The 19,857-nt window shown below is 43.7% G+C and overlaps 1 protein-coding gene across 1 annotated transcript in view; it reads right to left on the bottom strand.

The window, feature by feature from the left end:
* The window catches only part of NUP160 (nucleoporin 160), a 50,526-nt gene extending 38,147 nt beyond the window's left edge, over window positions 1-12,379 (bottom strand). Inside the window, exons 1-8 of the mRNA XM_030333775.1 lie at window positions 12,304-12,379; window positions 11,572-11,811; window positions 11,192-11,303; window positions 6,227-6,437; window positions 5,693-5,915; window positions 4,301-4,379; window positions 3,342-3,456; window positions 2,691-2,849 (exon numbers count right to left, since the gene is read on the bottom strand). Of these exons, the coding sequence (XP_030189635.1) occupies window positions 2,691-2,849; window positions 3,342-3,456; window positions 4,301-4,379; window positions 5,693-5,915; window positions 6,227-6,437; window positions 11,192-11,303; window positions 11,572-11,811; window positions 12,304-12,379 (1,215 nt within the window). The remainder of the gene's footprint in view (window positions 1-2,690; window positions 2,850-3,341; window positions 3,457-4,300; window positions 4,380-5,692; window positions 5,916-6,226; window positions 6,438-11,191; window positions 11,304-11,571; window positions 11,812-12,303) is intronic.
* Window positions 12,380-19,857: the final 7,478 nt, after the last annotated feature.

The following is a 19,857-nucleotide window of genomic DNA, read 5'->3' on the forward strand; positions in this document are numbered from 1 at the left end:
CAACTGTGCCTATTAGAGGAAAATACAGGCTGAAGAGCAGGATTTGTGTAGGGGGGAAAAAAGTCTACAAGTTCACCATAACATGAGTAGGTCTAACTGCCAAAAAGGTTTATCTGATTTTAGGCTTCATGAATAGAACCATAATGCTCAAAAGAAAGGAGATAACAGCTCTGCTCAATTTCACACCACTCCTACACTCAATTTTGAGTCTTTTAGAGGAGTGCTTCTCAAAATGTAGACCATAGACTATTTCAGGGGATCAGCGAGGCCAAAACTCTTTTCATAAGAATACATTATCTGCAATATCTGTGTTGATATTTTTGCATTGATGATGCACAAGCCTAAATAAGAGGGTAAAATTACTGGTGCCTTATAATGAATCAAGGCAATGGCAGCAAACTGAACACCCTTGCATGAGAAAAACACTCAGTACTAGGAATAGAAAGGAACTTCCTCAACATGATAAAAGGCTTTATGAAAAATTCACAGCTAATGTCATACTCAGTGGTGAAACACTGAAAGCTTTCTCCCTTAGACCAGGAACAAGACAAAGATGCCAGCTCTTCCCACTTCTATTCAATATTGTACTGGAAGATCTATCCAGGGCAATTAAAAAAAAAAAAAAAAGGCATTCAGTTGATTCAATTGGAAAGGAAGTAATAAAACTATCTTTATTTGCAGATGAGGTTATCTTGTATACAGGAAGTTCTAAGGACTCCACTATAACCCTATTAGGACTAATAAAATAATTCAGCAGGGTTGCATGATACAAGACCAATGATACAAAAATCAACTGTATTTCTATAAACGTTCACTGAGTAATCTCAAAATAAAATTAAGAAAATAATTTCATTTCAATAATTTCATTTCCACTAGCATTAAAACGAATAAATATCCAGGAATAAACTGGTCAAAAGAACTGCAAAACTTCTACTCTGAAAACTATAAAACATTGTAAAAAGAAATTAAAGATGTAAACATATGGGAAAACATTCCATGTTTATGGACCAAAAGACTTAATATTGCAAAGATGGCAATATTTTCCAGCATCATCTACAGAACCAACATAATCTCTATCAGAATCTATCAAATAATAATAATAAATGTATTTTGGTCTCTGCCACTGGGTGCTGGCACTAAGCTAAAACCATTGTAATTTCCTGAATGATGAAGATGATAGGAGCATCTTATACAGAGCTCTAGAATCCCTTGGAATTTCCTGGGTGATAAATGCCTTTTATTTTTTCAAGTAGGCTCCACAACCAGCATGGGGATCGAACTCACCCTGAGATCAAGAGTCTCTACTTACTCGTGCTCTACTTACTGAGCCAGCCAGGCGCCCCAGAAACACCTTTTGTTCTAATGAGATGACTCCTAGATAGCTTCAAGGATTAGGGCTGGTCACCAGAAAGACCAAGCCATGATTAGAAGCTTGAACTTTCAGCCCCCACCCCCATTCTCTGGGGTGGGGAGAGAGGCTGGAAATCTAGTAATAATGGATTATGCCTACATCATGATGCCTCCATAAAAATCCCTAAAGTATGGTATAAGGAGAGGTTCCAGATTGGTGAACACATCCATGTGCCAGGAGGGTGGCAAACTCCTACACCACAGGGCAGAGGCCTCTGAACTCAGGATCCTTCTGGACCTCACCCAACATACCTCTTCATCTAGCTGTTCATCTGTATCCTTTGTCATATAGTAAACTGGCAAATGTAAGTTACTGTTTCCCTGAGTTCTGTGGACTACTGGAGGAAACTGAGACCGAGGTCAGGGTCATAGGATGGATGAATCAAGAGCCCAAGGAGGTAAAAAGAGTATCCACATTTGGCTTAGAGTGTAGGTGCATGAGCAGAGTGTGAAGGCTTCCACACATATGGAAGGCCTGGTATAGGGTGGAAACTCAAGCAGAACAAGGAGGGTGTTCACATAGGGTAGCAGTCTGTATTGGTGATTAAAGCCCAAGCAGGGAAGGAGGGTGACCACTGAATAGGGGTGGCAGAGTATCAGCTCAAAAGGCATGAACAAGGCATCCATATGGAGGGGCAACCTGTAGTTGGGCATCAGAGCCCAACAAGGGTGAAGAGGCACCCGGATGGGCACCTCTAGCACAGTGAGGACAGACCCTACCCCACTGAAATGTTATCCGGATTAAATGGATAACATGCATAAAGCGTGTGAGCCCAGAGTAAGCACTGTCCAAGTATTTGCTATTAATGTACATAAGGGGCCCGGCATCATGGCAAACACAGAATATCCAACGAATGGTTGTTTATTACAGGATTACCATTATATGACATCCTAAATACCTCATCTACATACAACAGCTAGTGTTTGGAAGACGAGCAAAATTATTTCTAAAAATTAACTTCCCTCCAACCACTTAGTAACACCTGCATCCCTTTCATAACTCCATTTTTCCACCCAGATGTCCAAACTGTCTCTTTCTTATTTAGCTTTGGTTAACTTTTCCTTTCACGTTCCTTTGAACTCTCTACTCCCTTTCACCCCGACTTCTTCACGATTTTTTTGATTCACACATTAGCACAAAACCCATCATCTCCACAGAAACAACACATGAAACACCTAGGTTGGTGGGAAGAGCTTAAATAGACTCAAATGTATCTCCCGCTACTTGCCCACATCAGTACATACAGTGTAGCTTGATACAGGTCTTATTTGTTTCATACCTGTCCGCGTTTTGGTGAATGCATGAACAGCCCTAGGTAGAGTCCCATGGAAGGGGAATAAGCAAGCCGTAACTTATGTCCAGTTCCAATACTGAGCTGAAAGTCCTTAGTCACAGGAACATACTCCAGCATGTCGGCCACCATCAGGCACATTTGGTCCTGCTCAAGATAAGTCAACAAGTAGTATCAAAGAATATCCAAGTCAGGAAAAACAAACTTCTTCCCCTTTGAAAGGATGTGCACTCATCACACCTAGCACTCCTCTTTTATCTGCTGAGGGACACTAAAGATTTTTTTTTAAAGTCTGAGATGAAAATGTCTCTTAAGTCTGATAAATAAGATCATCTGTTTTGCGTATGAATCCTGAAAACTGTTTTATCAACTTGCATTTACAAAACACATTCATTCCTCTTAAGTGAAGATTATTCTCTGTATATCTTAATTCTGTAGGATTCATAATTTAAAAATATATAAAAAAGGGGAGAAATGTATGAAAAAGCTAAATGAAACTGTCTGAATGTAGAAATGGCCTGCAATTTCCAAACTTCAGTGATCTTAATAATCTTTGACAGAAACAGCAAGATTGACTTCAATTCTCTCACAATTCGCAATGCTATTTTAACTTACAGTAACTATAAATGTAGCATTTACCTTATAAGACCACATTCGTAGTTTATGATCCTGGCACAGAGCAAAGATGAAGGCATCGTGCTCGACACAATGAACAGCAAGAGCGAGGGGACGATCAGAAGGCCCCTGGTCACCTCTAAAAACATAAAGCCCAATTTTAGGCTTGTAGTGTTCTAACTATCAGGTTATTAGAACTTGTTTTTAAAAACTTTTTTAACATTTATTTATTATGAGCATGAGCAGAGGAGGGGCCGAGAGATGGAGAGACACAGAATCCAAAGCAGGCTGCAGGCTTTGAGCTGTCAGCACAGAGCCCGACGCAGAGCTCGAACACACAAACCGCGAGATCATGACCTGAGCCGAAGTTGGATGCTTAACCGACTGAGCCACCCAGGCACCCCAAGATTATTAGAACTTGTAATTAAACAGATAAAAGAAAGTTATAAATGTACCATTTTGTTTAAGATTTTAAGTATTTCCTACATCCAACATGGGGCATGAACTCGCAACCCCAAGATCAAGAATTGCATGATCTACCGATTAAGCCAGCCAGGTGCCCCTATAAATGTACACTCTTAGTCAACACAAGGAACCAAGAGTTTACATGCTGGTATCAGACAACTATATTTTCTACTTGGTCTATAACCAATCACTATGATATACTTTAAAGGGCTCTACATAAGAAAGGAATAGAGTTTTAATCATCAGAAACTTCCTACTTCTAATTTTACACAAAATTAGTGAGTCAGGGCAGAGCACTGAGTTGAATATCATGAGAAAACATAGAAAAAATCAGTTTCTGCTATCAAGATGTCTGAGGTGTGGCTCTCCTCAGATGGACTGTGATATTTTGCAGACTCTTCTCCTTTCCAGTATAATGCTTATCTGCCTTAGAATAAGACTAGAATCACTAATAGTTCCTGACCAGTGCAAAAATGAAATTCTTGGGCCCTTTGGTTTGCCCACCAGACACCACTTACCTGATAGCTGTTGGCATCCAGCCTATAAGCAGTCTCTGCATTACTGAACTCTGTTTTAGTTCCACAACTGACACCATCCCTACGAGATTGAAAACAGACCAGTGACATCCAAGGCACCTCTTGATCAGACTCAGAGAAACTCAAAAACAAGGATCCATCCAATCATGAACAAGGTCCTTATAACAGGTGACAGGCTTCTCCATTTCCATACTGAATAAGAGGGTTTTAGGATGTACCTTTCCACATACATCACACTTAAAATATCTTGAATCATTACTGCATTAATAAAAATAGCACTAACATATTGCTAGGGAAAATTTTTGCCAAACAGTTACAAATAGTAACCTGATTGCTGCTCAGAACAGTCATTCTTCCCAAAAGAATCATTGGGTTCCTTTCATGTGTCAGGCACAGTTCTAGGTGCTGAAGATGTGGCAGTAAACAAAACATTAAAAAAAAAAAACACCTGTCCTCATAAAACTTACATTCCACTGGGAGAAGGTCAGAAGCCGAGACAGCTCACAAACTAAGCAGAATGGTAATAAGTGAAAACAGAAAGCATACAGTGAATGCTATGTGTGTATGTGCAATTTGGAAAAGGGTGGTCAGGGAAGGCCTCACACACTGAGGGAACATTGAGTGAAGACCTTGAGGAGTTAAGGGAATGAGCCAAGCTGGCAGCTGGAGAAAGACTATCTCAGGCAAAAACCCTGATGTAAGAGTATGCCCAGTATGTTCAAGGAATTGCAATTGCGAGAAGCATGAGGCTGGTGTAGAGAAGGCGAAGGGGAAAAAAGAGGTCCCTGAAAGCCAACGTAAGGACTCTGGGTTTATTCAGAATGATATGAAGAACAAACCCTCACTTGAGGGCTTTGAGCAATGGAGTGACATGACTCTACTTAGATTTAAGTGTATCTCAGAAGTTTCTGTAGAGGGGTAAGAACAGATCTGAGGGATATTTAGGAAGATAATGCAATAATCCAGGCAGGAGACAGTGGTGACTTGGAGCAGGTTATCAGCAGCCGAACTTCCTTGTGTCAATTAACTTATTTTAGTGATAGTACCTCAACCTGAAGGTAGATAACTAGTCAACTCATCTCTACTACAGGCCTTAGACTAGGCTGTCTTACAGTTATGTCTTCCCACATTCTGAAAAGCTTTACAATTCCTCATCCGCTGTATAAAATCTTACCTTCTCAGAAAACAAACAAAACAAAACAAAAAACAGTAAAAGCACTAGAGACTCCTTTGGCAAGCAACACTGAATGATCAATTTCAGGGGGAGTAGAGAAGCAATTCCTGCCTTGGATGATGGGTATGGTCTTCTAAGGTCTGTTTTACTGCCAACATTCCTTGCTTAAAGTTAAATCCAAGTTCAGCTCCCACTCTTACCAGGTATGTCATAAGACGGTAGTTTAAGAACAAAGATTCCCCCAGAAGCAGACGGAAGAGCAAACAGAGCCTCCCCATCACTGCCAAGCCAAGCTGCCGAGGAGGTAGAATTAGGGGAGAGTCCAGGTACTGCTGGAATTAATTGAGAGTTGCAAGGATCCCTGAAATCAACTTTTCCAACGTCAGTAAATATTGACTGCATCTGACTTTCAATTACCAACTCCTGTGGAGTAATTAAAAAGAAAAATCTGTTAAATCAAAATAAACTGAATTTTGCTCAGTTCCTTTCAATGGCGACAAAAGTTTTAAAAGAAACAATTGAGCCTGGAAACAAAGCTGTTCTTTTTCATCAAGATTATTTCAACTTAAAAATGTGTCTGATCATTTTAAATTGTAACTATCAAAAGTATGCTTGGTAAGAGCTACCAAGAAATCCAATTTTCCTTCAATTTCTAAAGGATATTGCTCCAGCATTAGATGTGTGACAACCAGAGTAACTTGGGAAATAAAGGATATTACTCTTAACCAACTTACGCTCCTATACATCCGGGAAGGGTGTGGTAAAAGTAATCTGTGCACTGTCTGATTGGTCAAGATCAAGATTATCACATGATTCTGAGTCTCAGAGACGTGAACCCCTCCAGGTAAGAGGCTGCAATTTTGGAATTTGAGGCGAACTGCATTATTCAACAGATTTACGTCCAGTGACTCTTCCACCAGCTCCAATGTATCTCCAGAGGTCTTCCTATTAAAAAAGAGACATTTGTTTAAACAGTTTATGCTTTCCCAACTGACTGTTGTCTTGAAATATATGGAAGTGGCTTCCAGATGAACTTTCCCAATTTCAAAGTTTTGGGTAAACAAATTCAGATCAACTTTTAGAATCTAAACCATCACGATACATTCATTTGCCAACCACAGCACCATATAAAATTCCAATCTTACTATATGATTCTCTGTTAAAATGGAGGCATTTCCAAACTTGATGGCTTATTTATTTAGGACGATGACACTCAAAGTAACTGAACACCACTATAAAGAAAATTCACACCATGCATCCCCATTACTTACAGTGGAATGCCTCTACTATCAGTACTACAGCATCATACTATGGTGACCCTAACAAATGTGACTCTTTCCCTTTTCAGTGACTTCCTCTTGGATGCAGGGAAGACCTCTTCAGGCGCAACTCTGCCATATGGTAGCACTGGATCATAGAAAACACCGTGCTGGGAGGGCCCTACCTTCTCATCAGCTCATTTACCAGTCTGCCTGCATCCTCCCCTGAAGAGCGAGTCTCCTTCCAGCAATTCGAGGGCAACCTCTGATGTTCTCAAGTATATCCCTTCTGTGTCCATCTCTCCTTCTGCGAAAGCCTTCCCTCAACATTCAAATGCGCTCTTCCCTGGCCTCTCCCTTTCCATCACCCCATTCCTGCCACTATCCGGCTATCACCATCTCTCCTTTCCCCTCCATGGCCATGTCTTCTCTATCTCCTCATCTCCCTCATACTCTTCAACCTGCCCTCTTCTTACCAAGGTCAACACACCAATTCCAGTGGATTCCTCAGTCCTGTTCTTACTTGACCTCTTAGTAGCATTCCCCATACTTGACAATGCTGTCTTTCTGAGTTTCTTTCTTGACTTCGATGATACTACCCTCTCCTGCTTTTTCCCCGTGTCTCCAGGCATTCCCTCTCCTTCTCCTGGACCTGACGCTTGCATTTTATTTCCTCCAACCTTGATTTTCGGGTGTCTTATCTGCTTACTGTACCCATTCTCTCAAAGCGCATCTTTTCCACCCCCGAAGCTGTACGCACCATGTGAACTCTAATTTCCTAGGGCTGCTTTGCTTCTGGTAACTCACGGCACGTCATCAGCACAATTTTTTGGACTCTCAACCTCGTCTCTGAAAACCTGCTTCACCTTCCTGTTTTATGGTTAAAGTTGGGTCCTGGATCTTGCCCTGATGACACCCCCCAGAGTCCTCTCTAATGGTGGTAAGCTCTCTCTACCACACTCTCTGTGCTGGGGCCTCAAAGTGGGGCACAGCTGTCCTGCTTGCTCCCCACTGCCACTCCAGCGCCACTGTTCCTCCCTCCCTGCCCGAACTACTCAGCTCTGAGGCACGTGCAGCCAGATACCACCTACGACCCCTGCCCGTCGCAGTTATCTGCAGGTCTCTTTCATTCCTTGAAGACTAGCTCCTGGCTCACTGTTACTCTCCCACACTTCCTTTCCCATATCTATATTTGTTTCTAATATCTCACTTGCTGCAGTTCCCCTCTAGTGTTTGCTCTTGACTGTGTATGCATACACTATTATACTTCCTCCATACACTTGCATCGCCCTTCTTCGAGAATTGGAGTTCTCTACTTCTCTCACAGCGGTGCTCCTTAAGAGAGCTATTCTGTACTCACAATTCCTGTCATCTTCTCTCCAGAGCCCAGCCACTTCGGATGTTTGTACCACAGTGGGAGCAGATTCTGACAAACCTCCACCACGCAGAGGTCTATTTTCATTTCTCTGACTTATATGCAGTACTTAACAGTTTTTCACTATTCTTCTCCTTGAAATATTTCCCTTAGCTTCTGAGATAACACTCGCTTTTTGTTCAACTCTTATGTCCCTCCTATTCCTTCCTAGTCTCCTTATCTTACTAAATATTGGAGTGCTCCAGGGTTTAGTCCTCAGAACTTAACTTTCCTCCACTACACAAGTTCTCAACAGGGGAACAATCTACCCCACTCCTTAATAACATTTAATAGTACCTGGAGAAATTTTTGCTTGTTACACTGGGGAGGGGGTGCTCTTGGCCTGTAGTGGGTAGAGACCAGGGATGCTACTCAATACCCTAAAATGTGCAGGGCAGCTCCCCACAACAAAGGCTTTTCTGGCCCCAAATGCCAATACTTCTGGCGATCTCTAAGTGATCTCACTCAGTGTAATAGCTTTAAATGCCATCTAATGCCAGCAATTCCCAAATCTATATCTTTAGTCCAAACTCTCCACTGAACTGGCTACTGCCTCAACACTTCCACCTGGATATCTAACAGGGGTTTCAAATGAAACCTGTTACAGAACACCTAGACTAGCAAACCTGCAAAACAAAGAGACCAAAACACCCACTTCACCTTCACTCTTCTCCAACTCAATTAATGGCATCTCTGTAACTTCCAGTTGCTCAAGACAAAACTCTGGAGGTCACCCTTGATGTTTCTCTTTCTGTATACCCTATATCTGAACCAATAGTAATTCTAACAAACTTACCTTCAAGACATATCCACAAACAGAATATTTCTCACTGCCTCTGCCAATACCACCCTGTTCTAAGCTGCCAGCATCTCGTCTGGACCATGGCACCAACCTCCTAATCAGTCTCCCTGCTCCCAACCTTTCCCCACTATACCCTGTCCTCAATACAGCAGCCACAGCGATCCTCTAAAAACACAACCTAGATCAGGTCATTCCTCCACTTAAAACCCTTCAATGGCTTCTTCTCATCTAACTCAGAGCAAAAGTCGAAGCCTTAAAGTCACCAACAAAGCCCTGATTTGACCCGTGGCTACTTTCCTATTCTACCCTTGGATCACTTAGCTGCAGACTCCTGGCCCCTTGCCATTCTTTGAGCACAACGAACAAGCTCCTGTCTGAGGTTCCTTGCATTTTTGGTTCCTTTTTCTTGGAAGGCTCTACCTGAAAAATCTCGTCCCCCAGATACCTACCTCCTCCGCTCAAATGCCAACTTCTCACTGGGTCTTCCCTGACTACCTTCTGTGAAAGGTAACTGCAGGCATGTCCTACAGGCATTTCCCTTTCCTCTCACCTTGCCTCCCTGTTCTCTATTCCACTCATCACTGGACAAACTGTATTTATTTGTTTTGGGGGGTTATTGTTGTTTATTGCCTCTTTCCCTCCATGAGAGCAGGGACTTTGTTTTGTTCCCTGCTATATTCTCAGTCCCTGAACACTGACTGGAAAATATTAGGTACTAAAAAGTATTTCTTAAATGAGACTTGTACGTCAAACATAGGTCTCTCTTCTGAGCCTCAGACATATACATTTCAAGGCCTACATGACATTTCTGAAGGGCTCCTACACAGGTAACTTCAAATGTATCGGAAAGAATTATTCACATCTCTCCATCTTCTTTGTATTAGTAAAAGGCAACTTGCCCACCCAATATCTTGTTAGTCACACCAGAAACCAGGGAACTGACTTTGTTCCCTCCATTTCCCTTCCCATCTTCTACCCCATATTCACTCTGTCACCAAGTCCTAGTGAAACTGCCTTCTAAATGCATCTTAAATCCATCTATTTCTCCTTTCCTAGCTACTCCCGTAAGTGAGCCACCAGCATCTCTCACGTGGGCCATCATTAAAGCAAGCAGTTTTTTTGTATTATACCTATCTAACTGAAATCCACCTGCCATGAAGTAAAATGATTTTTTTCCTTTTTAAATAAAAGAAAAGGGGTCAAGACCTGAGCTGAAATCAATAGTCAGACGCTTAACCAACCGAGCCACCCAGGCACCCCTAAACTGTTTTTTTTCTTAATGCAATTTTGGTTATGTTAGTAAAGAGTAACTCTTTAAAATCCTTTACTCAATTACTCAATGTGCTTGGGGGGAAAAAATCCAAAACGCTTAGAAAGGATCTGAGGGTCCTCCATGATCTGAGTCCTGCTTACTTCCCCCGTCTCAGCATCTTCACACCACTTTCCATTTCGCCCACTGTACTTAAGCCACACAGATCTCCATCCAGTTAGTTCCTCAAACCTGCCCAGTTCCTTCTACCTCATGGATTTTGCATATGGTGATGCTGTGTGCTGGACGGCTCTGTCCCCCAATCCCCTCCCTGCCCGGCCAACTTTTCATCCTACAGATCTCGGGTTAAATGTGATATCCTTGAAGGCCTTCTCTGTCTCACTAATAACATTTGGTCCTCTCATTAGCCTCTCACAGCCCCTATACTTTTCCTATGAGGCAAGTATGAAAAATTTGTATTTATACACCTATGTCGCAGTCCCTTACTTTAGTGTCTTTCCCTTCATAAAACTGCACCATCAAAAGCAGGTCCACACCCATCTTCAAACAGCTACAACATCTTGCGTGATGGAAATGGTGTTGCTTTTGTTCACCACTCCATCTCTAGCAAACTTAGATACTAGACGTGCTCAGATGCCTGACGTGAAAGAGCTCAAATGTATTTGAAGAATTAAGGAAGCTGTAGAACACTATAAAAACACAATGAGTTCAAGTTTAAGACTGGACTTTGGGGCTTTATCCCATAAGCTTCATTTCCTCTGCTTTTAGTGCTGCCTGGAAGGGCACCTCTCCTAGTACTCTGCGTCTCCCTAATTTTCCCCTGATTCAGATGTGAAAACAGTCCTCTTTTCCTGTCTATTACCGCCTCGGAGAATGACATTCTGGCAACAGCCACGAGAAGTCAGAAGTCCAACAGCCCAACCTGCCAGGGGGGTTGGCGAACACAGCACTTACCAATGAATGAACCTGTTTCTGGTGACGGCGAACAACTTGCCACTTTCCAGATAACAGAAGCCTCCCGCGCTCTCACTGTATTTCACGGCTCCAGCCAAGGCATTTGCAGTCCCTGCAAAAGAAGATTGGTCAGCCCGCACACCTAGCTCTTTAGGGATGACAGGGACTGAAGGCACTGAGAAAGCAGAGGGTGACGACTGACAATCCATACAAAGAGAAGGGGAAGAAAGGAGGGCGAAGTAGGACACTACGGAAGCTCTGATCCCGGGGCTATAGGCATGTGGACTTAGGAGTATGAACGAGGGGTCAGACATGTAGGGACCCATAGGAGATGCCCGAGGGGAAGGACCGGATCGCGTCCTCCTTAGCTGCTTCCGTACCGATGCCGCACACTGTGAATTCCCGAAAGTGTCTCGGCCTCTCGCGCTCAGCACCGCTGAGCTCCACGAAGCTCCGTTCCAGGGCTCCCGCCGCCGCCATCTTCCCGCCGCCGCCGCAAGGCTCGACGGGACGCAAGCAAGGATGGGAGGCCATCGTCACTTCCGGGGGTGGGGCGGGCGGAGTTGCGGACAGGTGAGGAAGCCAGAGGAGAAGAGAGGGTAAGACCGTTCGTTGCAAGGCTTCCAGTCAGTTGGCTGGAGAACGAAAGTGGGCAGGGAGGAAGTCAGAAGGGAAAGGGAAAGAGCGAGCCGATTCTGCTTGCGGGAACATTCGCCTGGCCGGCTGGGATGCCCCCCAGGGGGCGGTGCCCTTTTCCCGGCGACCTCCGGGAGCGGGGCGGGGCCGGGTTTGTTTCCATTTTGAAAACCCGGGCGCGGGCGGCGGTGGAGCTGAGCTTCCCGGGAGGGGCGAGGTCCGGGGAGGCGGGGCAGCTGAGCGCCCTCTGCCGGGTTTTCCGAGTTCGCGGTCACCCTTCCCTGCGTTGGGGTGGCAGTCCGTAAGTCTCCTGGTCTCCCTTTTGGCCTTCGGTTGACATGTGGAATGGGGAGAGGGGATCTTTTGTATTGGAATCTTTTCAAGAGGCTGTATTCGTGTAATCTTGTGTAATGATACATATTGCGTTCGATAAAACATTGATAACAACTTGCTGAGATTACCTAAATACTGCTCACATGCGTACGTGAAGGGAATTTGCCTTTGCTTCCATTCCTCATCCGGAAGTTTGGAAGATACTGTGACTTTGCCCATATCTAGGGCACAATAGATGCCCAGAACTGGGGAAAATGCTGATTTTCAGGGGAAAATGTTTTTCTTTTTTCCTCAGTAGTCAACATTTGTTAAGCAATTCTGTTATTCTTGCTATTACCAGTGACTGCAACCCTTCGCTGTCATTCTCTGTTTCATTGATCTTATGCTGACCACTCCCGCCTAACTTTCCAGCTTGCTCCTAGGACACCAACGTTAGCGATGCCATCCCTCCATCCCACCTACTGTGTCCATTGTTCTTCCACCTTTTCACTGTCCCTCATTTCCTTGAGGTTTCCTTCTTGCTCTGCTTAAGTTCCATTTAAATTACTCCTTTTCCTAGCTCTCTTCCTCTTCATTATGCTCTGGTAAAAACTACAGCTTTGATTGAATCCAAGTCTGCAGCTGAACAGGGCTGGAATAAAATACGCAATCATACAGATGACTTCCTCTACCTCCATTAAGCTTCTAAACCTTGAGTGGGTCCATATTGCTGCCCAGCAAACACATCGTACTTCCTTTGTCCACTTATGGTCCAAGATATGAGCATTTCACAACTTCTCTAACCAGTAACACCTCCCCCCTCCTCCTCACTCTCAGCTTGCATTTTCACTTACAAGATTGATGCAATCGAAAGAGAATTTCCCTCACTACCACCTCTCCCTACCTGCCTTCATCTGTACCCACATACTCTGTCTTCCTGTACTGTTACCACTGTAAATTGAACTGTCCCTGAACTTACGGGAGGACAACCTTTTTACATTTTTTCCAGATCACCTACTCAAGGACACCATTCTAGCAGTTATATCCTCTCTCCTATGTCTTCAACCCCTGCTCCTATTTACTGACTTGCTTCCCTAAGCACACAAACATGCTGTTATTTTTCCTTCTCACCACACACAGAAACCCTCATTTGATCTCTGCTTTCTTTAGCTACTATCTCCTACCTCAGAGCTGTTCTTCACTGTTAGGGCAGAATTCAAGAGCTTTCTGTTTAATTTCTTTTCTTCCAATCTCTCTCTTTTTTAAAATTTAGTTTAATTATTATTATTATTATTTTTTTAAACTTACATCCAAATTAGCATATAGTGCAACAATGATTTCAGGAGTAGATTCCTTAGTGCCCCTTACCCATTTAGCCCATCCCCCCTCCCACAACCCCTCCCGTAACCCTCAGTTTGCTCTCTATATTTATGAGTCTCTTCTGTTTTGTCCCCCTCCTTGTTTTTATGTTATTTTTGTTTCTCTTCCCTTATGTTCATCTGTTTTGTGTCTTAAAGTCCTCATATGAGTGAAGTCATGTGATTTTTGTCTTTCTCTGACTAATTTCACTTAGCATAACACCCTCCAGTTCCGTCCACGTGGTTGCAAATGGCAAGATTTCATTCTTTTTGATTGCTGAGTGATACTCCATTGTATATATATATACCACATCTTCTTTATCCATTCATCCATCGATGGACATTTGGGCTCTTTCCATGCTTTGGCTATTGTTGATAGTGCTGCTATAAACATGGGGGTGCATGTGTCCCTTTGAAAGAGCACACCTGTATCCCTTGGATAAATGCCTAGTAGTGCAATTGCTGGGTCGTAGGGTAGTTTTATTTTTAGTTTTTTGAGGAACCTCCATACTGAGGTTCCAGAGTGGCTGCACCAGCTTGCAGTCCCATCTTCCAGTCTCTCTTAAACCCACTATTATCAGGCTTTTGCTCCTGCTGCTCTACTGAAGCAGCTTTTTTCAAGATCTCCAATGACATCCATTATATCTAACTCTGAACTCTTATTCCTTTTTCTTTTTTTTTAAAGTAATCTCTACACTTAATGTGGGGCTCGAACTCACGACCCCAAGATCGAGAGTTGCATGCTCTACAGACTCATACAGCCAGATACCCCTGAATTCTTAACCCTGAACTTAACTTGACCATCTGCAGCATTTGAACAATTAGTTGCTTTCTTGCTCACTTTCTTCACACGGCCTCCAGGGCACCACACTACACTCTCTTGTTTTCCTCCCATTTCACTGACTGTTTCTTTTCAGACTCCTTTGCTAATTTGCTTCTCTTTTCCCCAGCCCTCTTAATGTTGGAGTACCCCAGAGCTCAGTTTTTGAGCCTGTCTACAAATAACTCCCCTGAGGATTTCATGCAGTCTTCTGGCTTTAAATACTAGATTGCTACATTCTGATAATTCCCAGATGCAGATCTCCAGTGTAAAAACCTTTCTCCCTTGAACTCCAACCTTATGCATCCAACTGCCTATTCTTTTTCTTTTTCTTTTTTTTAGAGTTTTCATTTTTAAAGTAAGCTCTGGGCCCAACATAGAGCTTGAACTCACGAAGCCAAGATCAAGAGTCACATGCTCTACTGACTGAGCCAGCCAGGCACCCAGTCCCTTGAGTGCTCAGTCTTTGCATTCATCTGCCTACAAACATCACTGGGATTCCCCCACAGACCTCTCAACCTCAACATATCCAGGACTTAACTCATTTTATTTCACTCTACACCATTATGTGATTATGTGCCTATCAGTACCCAGTGACCTGATTTAGAAATCTAGGAATCATACTGGGCACAGAGATCCTAAAACCCTTGGAATTCCCTAAGTGATGAGAGGATAAAGGTGTCTTTTTTTATGTTAACGAAATGACTTTTGGAAAGTCCCTAGGTAACTTAAAGGTGGGGGCTGGTTGCCAGGGGAAGCAACCGTGTGATTTGAAGGTTGGAACTTTCAGCCCCACCCCAGCCCCCAATCTCTGGGGAGGTTTGCGAGGTTGGAGATTGAGTTCAGTCACCAATGGCCAATGATCTAATCAACCACACCTATATAATGAAGCCTCCGTGAAAGCCCCGAAGGGTGGGTTTGGAGAGCTTCAAGATTGGTGAACCAGAATAAACCCATTGTACTGTGCCCCAAATTCCATGGGAACAGAATCTCTTGCATTCAGGACCTTGCCCTATGTATCTCTATCTGGCTGTTTATTCATATCCTTTAGTATCCTTTGTAATAAACCAAACTCTAGTAAGTAAACTGGTTTTCTGAGTTTTGTGAGCCACTCTAGCAGTTAATCAAACTGAAGGAAGGGGTTGTGGGAACCTCCAGTTTATAGCCAATGGTCAGAAGCACATGTGACAACCTGAACTTGCAATTGGCATCTGAAATGGGAGCAGTGTTGTGGGACTGAGCCCTTAACTTATGAAATCTGATGTTATTTCCAGGTAGATAGTGTCAGAATTGAGTTAAATTTGTGGGATATCTGGTCAGTGTCCACAGGAGTTGAGTTAATTGCCTGGTGGTATGGAAAAGTCCCACACACTGGACCTCTGGAAAGTCTACTTTTAAATATCATGACAGTAGGGATTAGGTTTCAACATACTAATTTGGGAGGTGGTGGTGAGGACACAAACATTCAGTCTCTAACACTTCTTAAAAAGTTTCGGGGACTCAAAAAAGCCTTTCAGGGGCTCCCTGTTGCCCTGACTTCCAAGGTCTTTGTCCTAATTTAAGCTTATCTACCTTCTTTAAATTCTTGAATCTCCTTGAGGGAGAAACACTTACACTGTCCCAGGCGTAGACTGCCTTGTTCCTACAGTGGGAGTCTTAACTTGAGTCCAAGTGGGATTTGGTCATATCTGGGCACATCTGTCAAACTTGTGTGATGGGTTTGCCCAAAACCTACTTGCTAGGGGACTGAAAAGGGACTTGGGGAAAAAAGTTTGCCTTAGGGCAAAAGGAACCTGTAGTAGTTTGGTTTGGGACTTAGTTGTAGTGGAGGGATCATTCTGAGTACATTGTGATTCGCCTACCTCCCTGGTTCCTACTGGACTTATATCTGATGTCCATGGAGAGCAGAGTGGGGAACTAGGAAGACAAAAAGACTAAGTACATTATAAAATCTATAAAACATTGAGCGCCCTCAAGTACTGCGTCAAGACTGATCATGTGGAGGGTACACAAAAAGGAGAAAGCCAGTCTTCCTCCTGTGCAAATGACCCCAGAGCAGTTTTTCCAGTTTAAAGCCTCCAGCATATTGGAGGGGGTGCCTTCCAGAAGTCTGGTGACCAAAGGAGTGGGGTGAGTACCTGGGAAGGACTTGTGTGCAAATGACCTGTGCAAATGACCCCAGAGCAGTTTTTCCAGTTTAAAGCCTCCAGCATATTGGAGGGGGTGCCTTCCAGAAGTCTGGTGACCAAAGGAGTGGGGTGAGTACCTGGGAAGGACTTGTGTCCTAGAAAGCAGGGGTGGTTCCCCCAAGGAGACTGGAGCCTGGCCTGCACAACAATTCTTTTTTTTTTTTTTTTAATTTTTTTTTTCAACGTTTATTTATTTTTGGGACAGAGAGAGACAGAGCATGAACGGGGGAGGGGCAGAGAGAGAGGGAGACACAGAATCAGAAACAGGCTCCAGGCTCTGAGCCATCAGCCCAGCCCAGAGCCTGACGCGGGGCTCGAACTCACGGACCGCAAGATCGTGACCTGGCTGAAGTCGGACGCTTAACCGACTGCGCCACCCAGGCGCCCCTGCACAGCAATTCTTAATAGTAACTTGGTGGAATTACCTGGATTACTTGGAGATGGATTATTTCATGAACACACATCCTCCTTGGATACTCCCAGAAATGCTTGCAGGGCTCTTTAGCAGGGACTAATAATATGCCAGCTGGAGTAGGTGGGACCAGAAGTCAGTGGAATTTGTTCATTTTATATATATGTGTGTGTGTGTGTGTGTGTGTGTGTGTGTGTGTGTGTGTGTGTATATATGATATATTTATATTTACATACACACACACATATATATATTTATATATATATAAATCTTAATGCTTATTTTTGAGAGAGAGGAACAGAGGGTGGGCAGGGGAGGGGCAGAGAGAGAGGGAGACACAGAATCGGAAGCAGGCTCCAGGCTCTGAGCTGTCCACACAGAGCCCAGCGCGGGGCTTGAACTCATGAACCATGAGACCATGACCTGAGCTGAAAGCGGGTGCTCAACTGACTGAGCCACCCACGTGCCCCTCTTCATGTTTTTAATGTAATTGTGCTTTTACCCATAGGTTGGGGAAATTTGGATATTACTGTATTGAACTATTTCACTCGTGTATGTCATGCTCTTAGAGTTCAGTGTGCTTTGTTGTATGAGTTTTCTATTGCTGCTACAGTAAATGACCACAGATTTAGTGGCTTACATGGTTGCATAGGTTAGGTCCAACATGGGTTTTGTTGTGCTAAGATCAAGGGGTCAGTAGTGCTGTATTCTTTCTGGAGACTGTATAGGAGAGTCCCTTTCCGTATCTTTTCCAGCTTCATGATGCCAACCCTCTCCTTGACTGGTGGCCCCTTCTTTCATCTTCAAAGCCAGCAATGTCACATTTCTCTCTGACGTCAGAGAAAAGTTCTCTGCTGTGATTAGGTTGGGCCTCCCAGATCATCTAGAATAATCTCCTCATCTCTAGATTCTACAAAGTTCCTTTTGCCATGTGAGGTACTCAGTCACAGGTTCCAAGGATTAGTATGTGGACATCTTCCTTGGGTTGTGGGGAAAGGGGACATTTTTCTATGTACCATATTTACGATTTACTAAATATATCATATTCACATTTCATTTTTGTAACATCCTTCTATGATAGATTATTCCTATAAGACAGATAACTTTTCTGAAGCACTTATTAAAAATATAGTTCCCATCAGTTGTTACTATCTTAACCCAGAGTTCAATCTTAGCATTACTCACTAATAAGGACAACCAGCTGTAAAGTGCCTCCTGGGTGATGCAAAGTGAAAGAATATGGCATCATCTGTAGAAGATTTTTAAACAACTTGATGAAGGTATTAACATACCATAAAATTTTCCCCTATAAAGTCTGCAGTTCAGTGAATTTTGTATATGTACATAGCTGTGTAACCATCCCCACAATCGAATTTTGAAACATTTATATCATCCCCCAAAGAAATCCAATACCCATCAACATCACTGCCCCTTTCCCCTGTCCTCAGCGTCTGGAAACTACTGAAGTCAGCTTTCCTGTTTCTATAGATTTGCCTATTCTGGGCATCTTATACAAATGGAATAATATGGACGTGGCCATTTGGCTTCTTTAACTTGGCATAATGTTTTCAAAGTTCATCTGTGTTATAGTGTGAATCAGTACTAAATTCCTTTTTATGGTCAAACAGTATTCCGTTGTGCAGATATACTACATTTTTCTCATCAGTTACTGGCCATTTGAGTTGTTTTCCTTTTTGGCTATTATGAATAATGCTGCTATGAACATATAAAGTATTCCTGCAAAAATGTTTAATCCAGATTGTGGTAGGCAGAGTAATGCCCTCCCTGCCCCCACAAATGTCTACATCCTAATCCCTGGCACCTGAAAAGGGTGCCTTTTGCCTCACATGGCAAAAGGGACGTTGTAAGTGTGAGTAAGGTTGAGGAACTAGAGGTGGAGATGTGAGCCTGGATCACACAGGTAGGCCCTATCTAATCACATAGTCCTTAAAAGGAGAGAGCATCTCCCTCTGAGGATGGAAAGGGACTGAGATGGAGCAAGAAGGCCAGGAGCAAGGAATGTGGGTAGCCTCTAGAAGCTGGGAAAGGCACAGAAACAGATTTCCCCCGACAGCCTCCAAAAAGGAATGGGAACCCCACCAACTCCTTGAATTTAGTCCATTGATTTTTGCTTTTAGCTGAAGGGAGCTGCCTTGTCTATGATTATGCCCCCTGCAACCAGTGAGTGGCCAACATGGAAAGATCCTCCCCTCTTGCTTTGATCTAGGACAACTCTGAAGGACCATCTCAGCTCCAGGGTGCTGAGTGGGATGGGTTGAGGCCTCAACCTCTATTTCTGCCCAACCCTGCTTCCCTTAGTCCCTTCCAGGCACTGTTCCTGAGAGCAATCTGCACGCAAATCTCTGCCTCCAAGTCTGTTTCCTGGGGAATCCAACATGAGACACATGCACATGACATCTTGTCCAAGGATGCTCAGCCAGCTGGGAATCCACAAAAAAAAGTTGAGGGGAGAGAAAGAGTTTAGGGGAGGATCTACTCTAAGTTCCAAAATTGGTGATGAAATATTGAAAAGAACGTCAGCTGGGCATTGGAAGGCCGGCGTTCAAGCTCTAGCCCTGCCTCACTGACCTGCTGCTGCCCGTCTCCCTGCCTCTAAGGAAGAGGGTATTGTACTTCTTTTTAATGTTTATTTATATTCGAGAGAAGAGAGAGACAGAGTGTGAGTGGGGGAGGAGCAGAGAGAGAGGGAGACACAGAATCTGAAGCAGGGTCCAGGCTCTGAGCTGTCAGCACAGAGCCCGATGCGGGGCTCTAACCCACAGATCGCAAGATCGTGGCCTGAGCCGAAGTCGGACGCTTGACCGACTGAGCCGCTCAGGCGCCCACAAATTCTCTTCTGGCGCTGAAGCTCCAGATCTGTGGCCCAAAAGCCAGAGACAGGCTGGATCTTCACCTTCATCTCTCCCTAATTTCTGAGT

Source organism: Lynx canadensis, chromosome D1, assembly GCF_007474595.2.
Source record: "Lynx canadensis isolate LIC74 chromosome D1, mLynCan4.pri.v2, whole genome shotgun sequence".
Lineage (NCBI taxonomy): Eukaryota > Metazoa > Chordata > Mammalia > Carnivora > Felidae > Lynx > Lynx canadensis.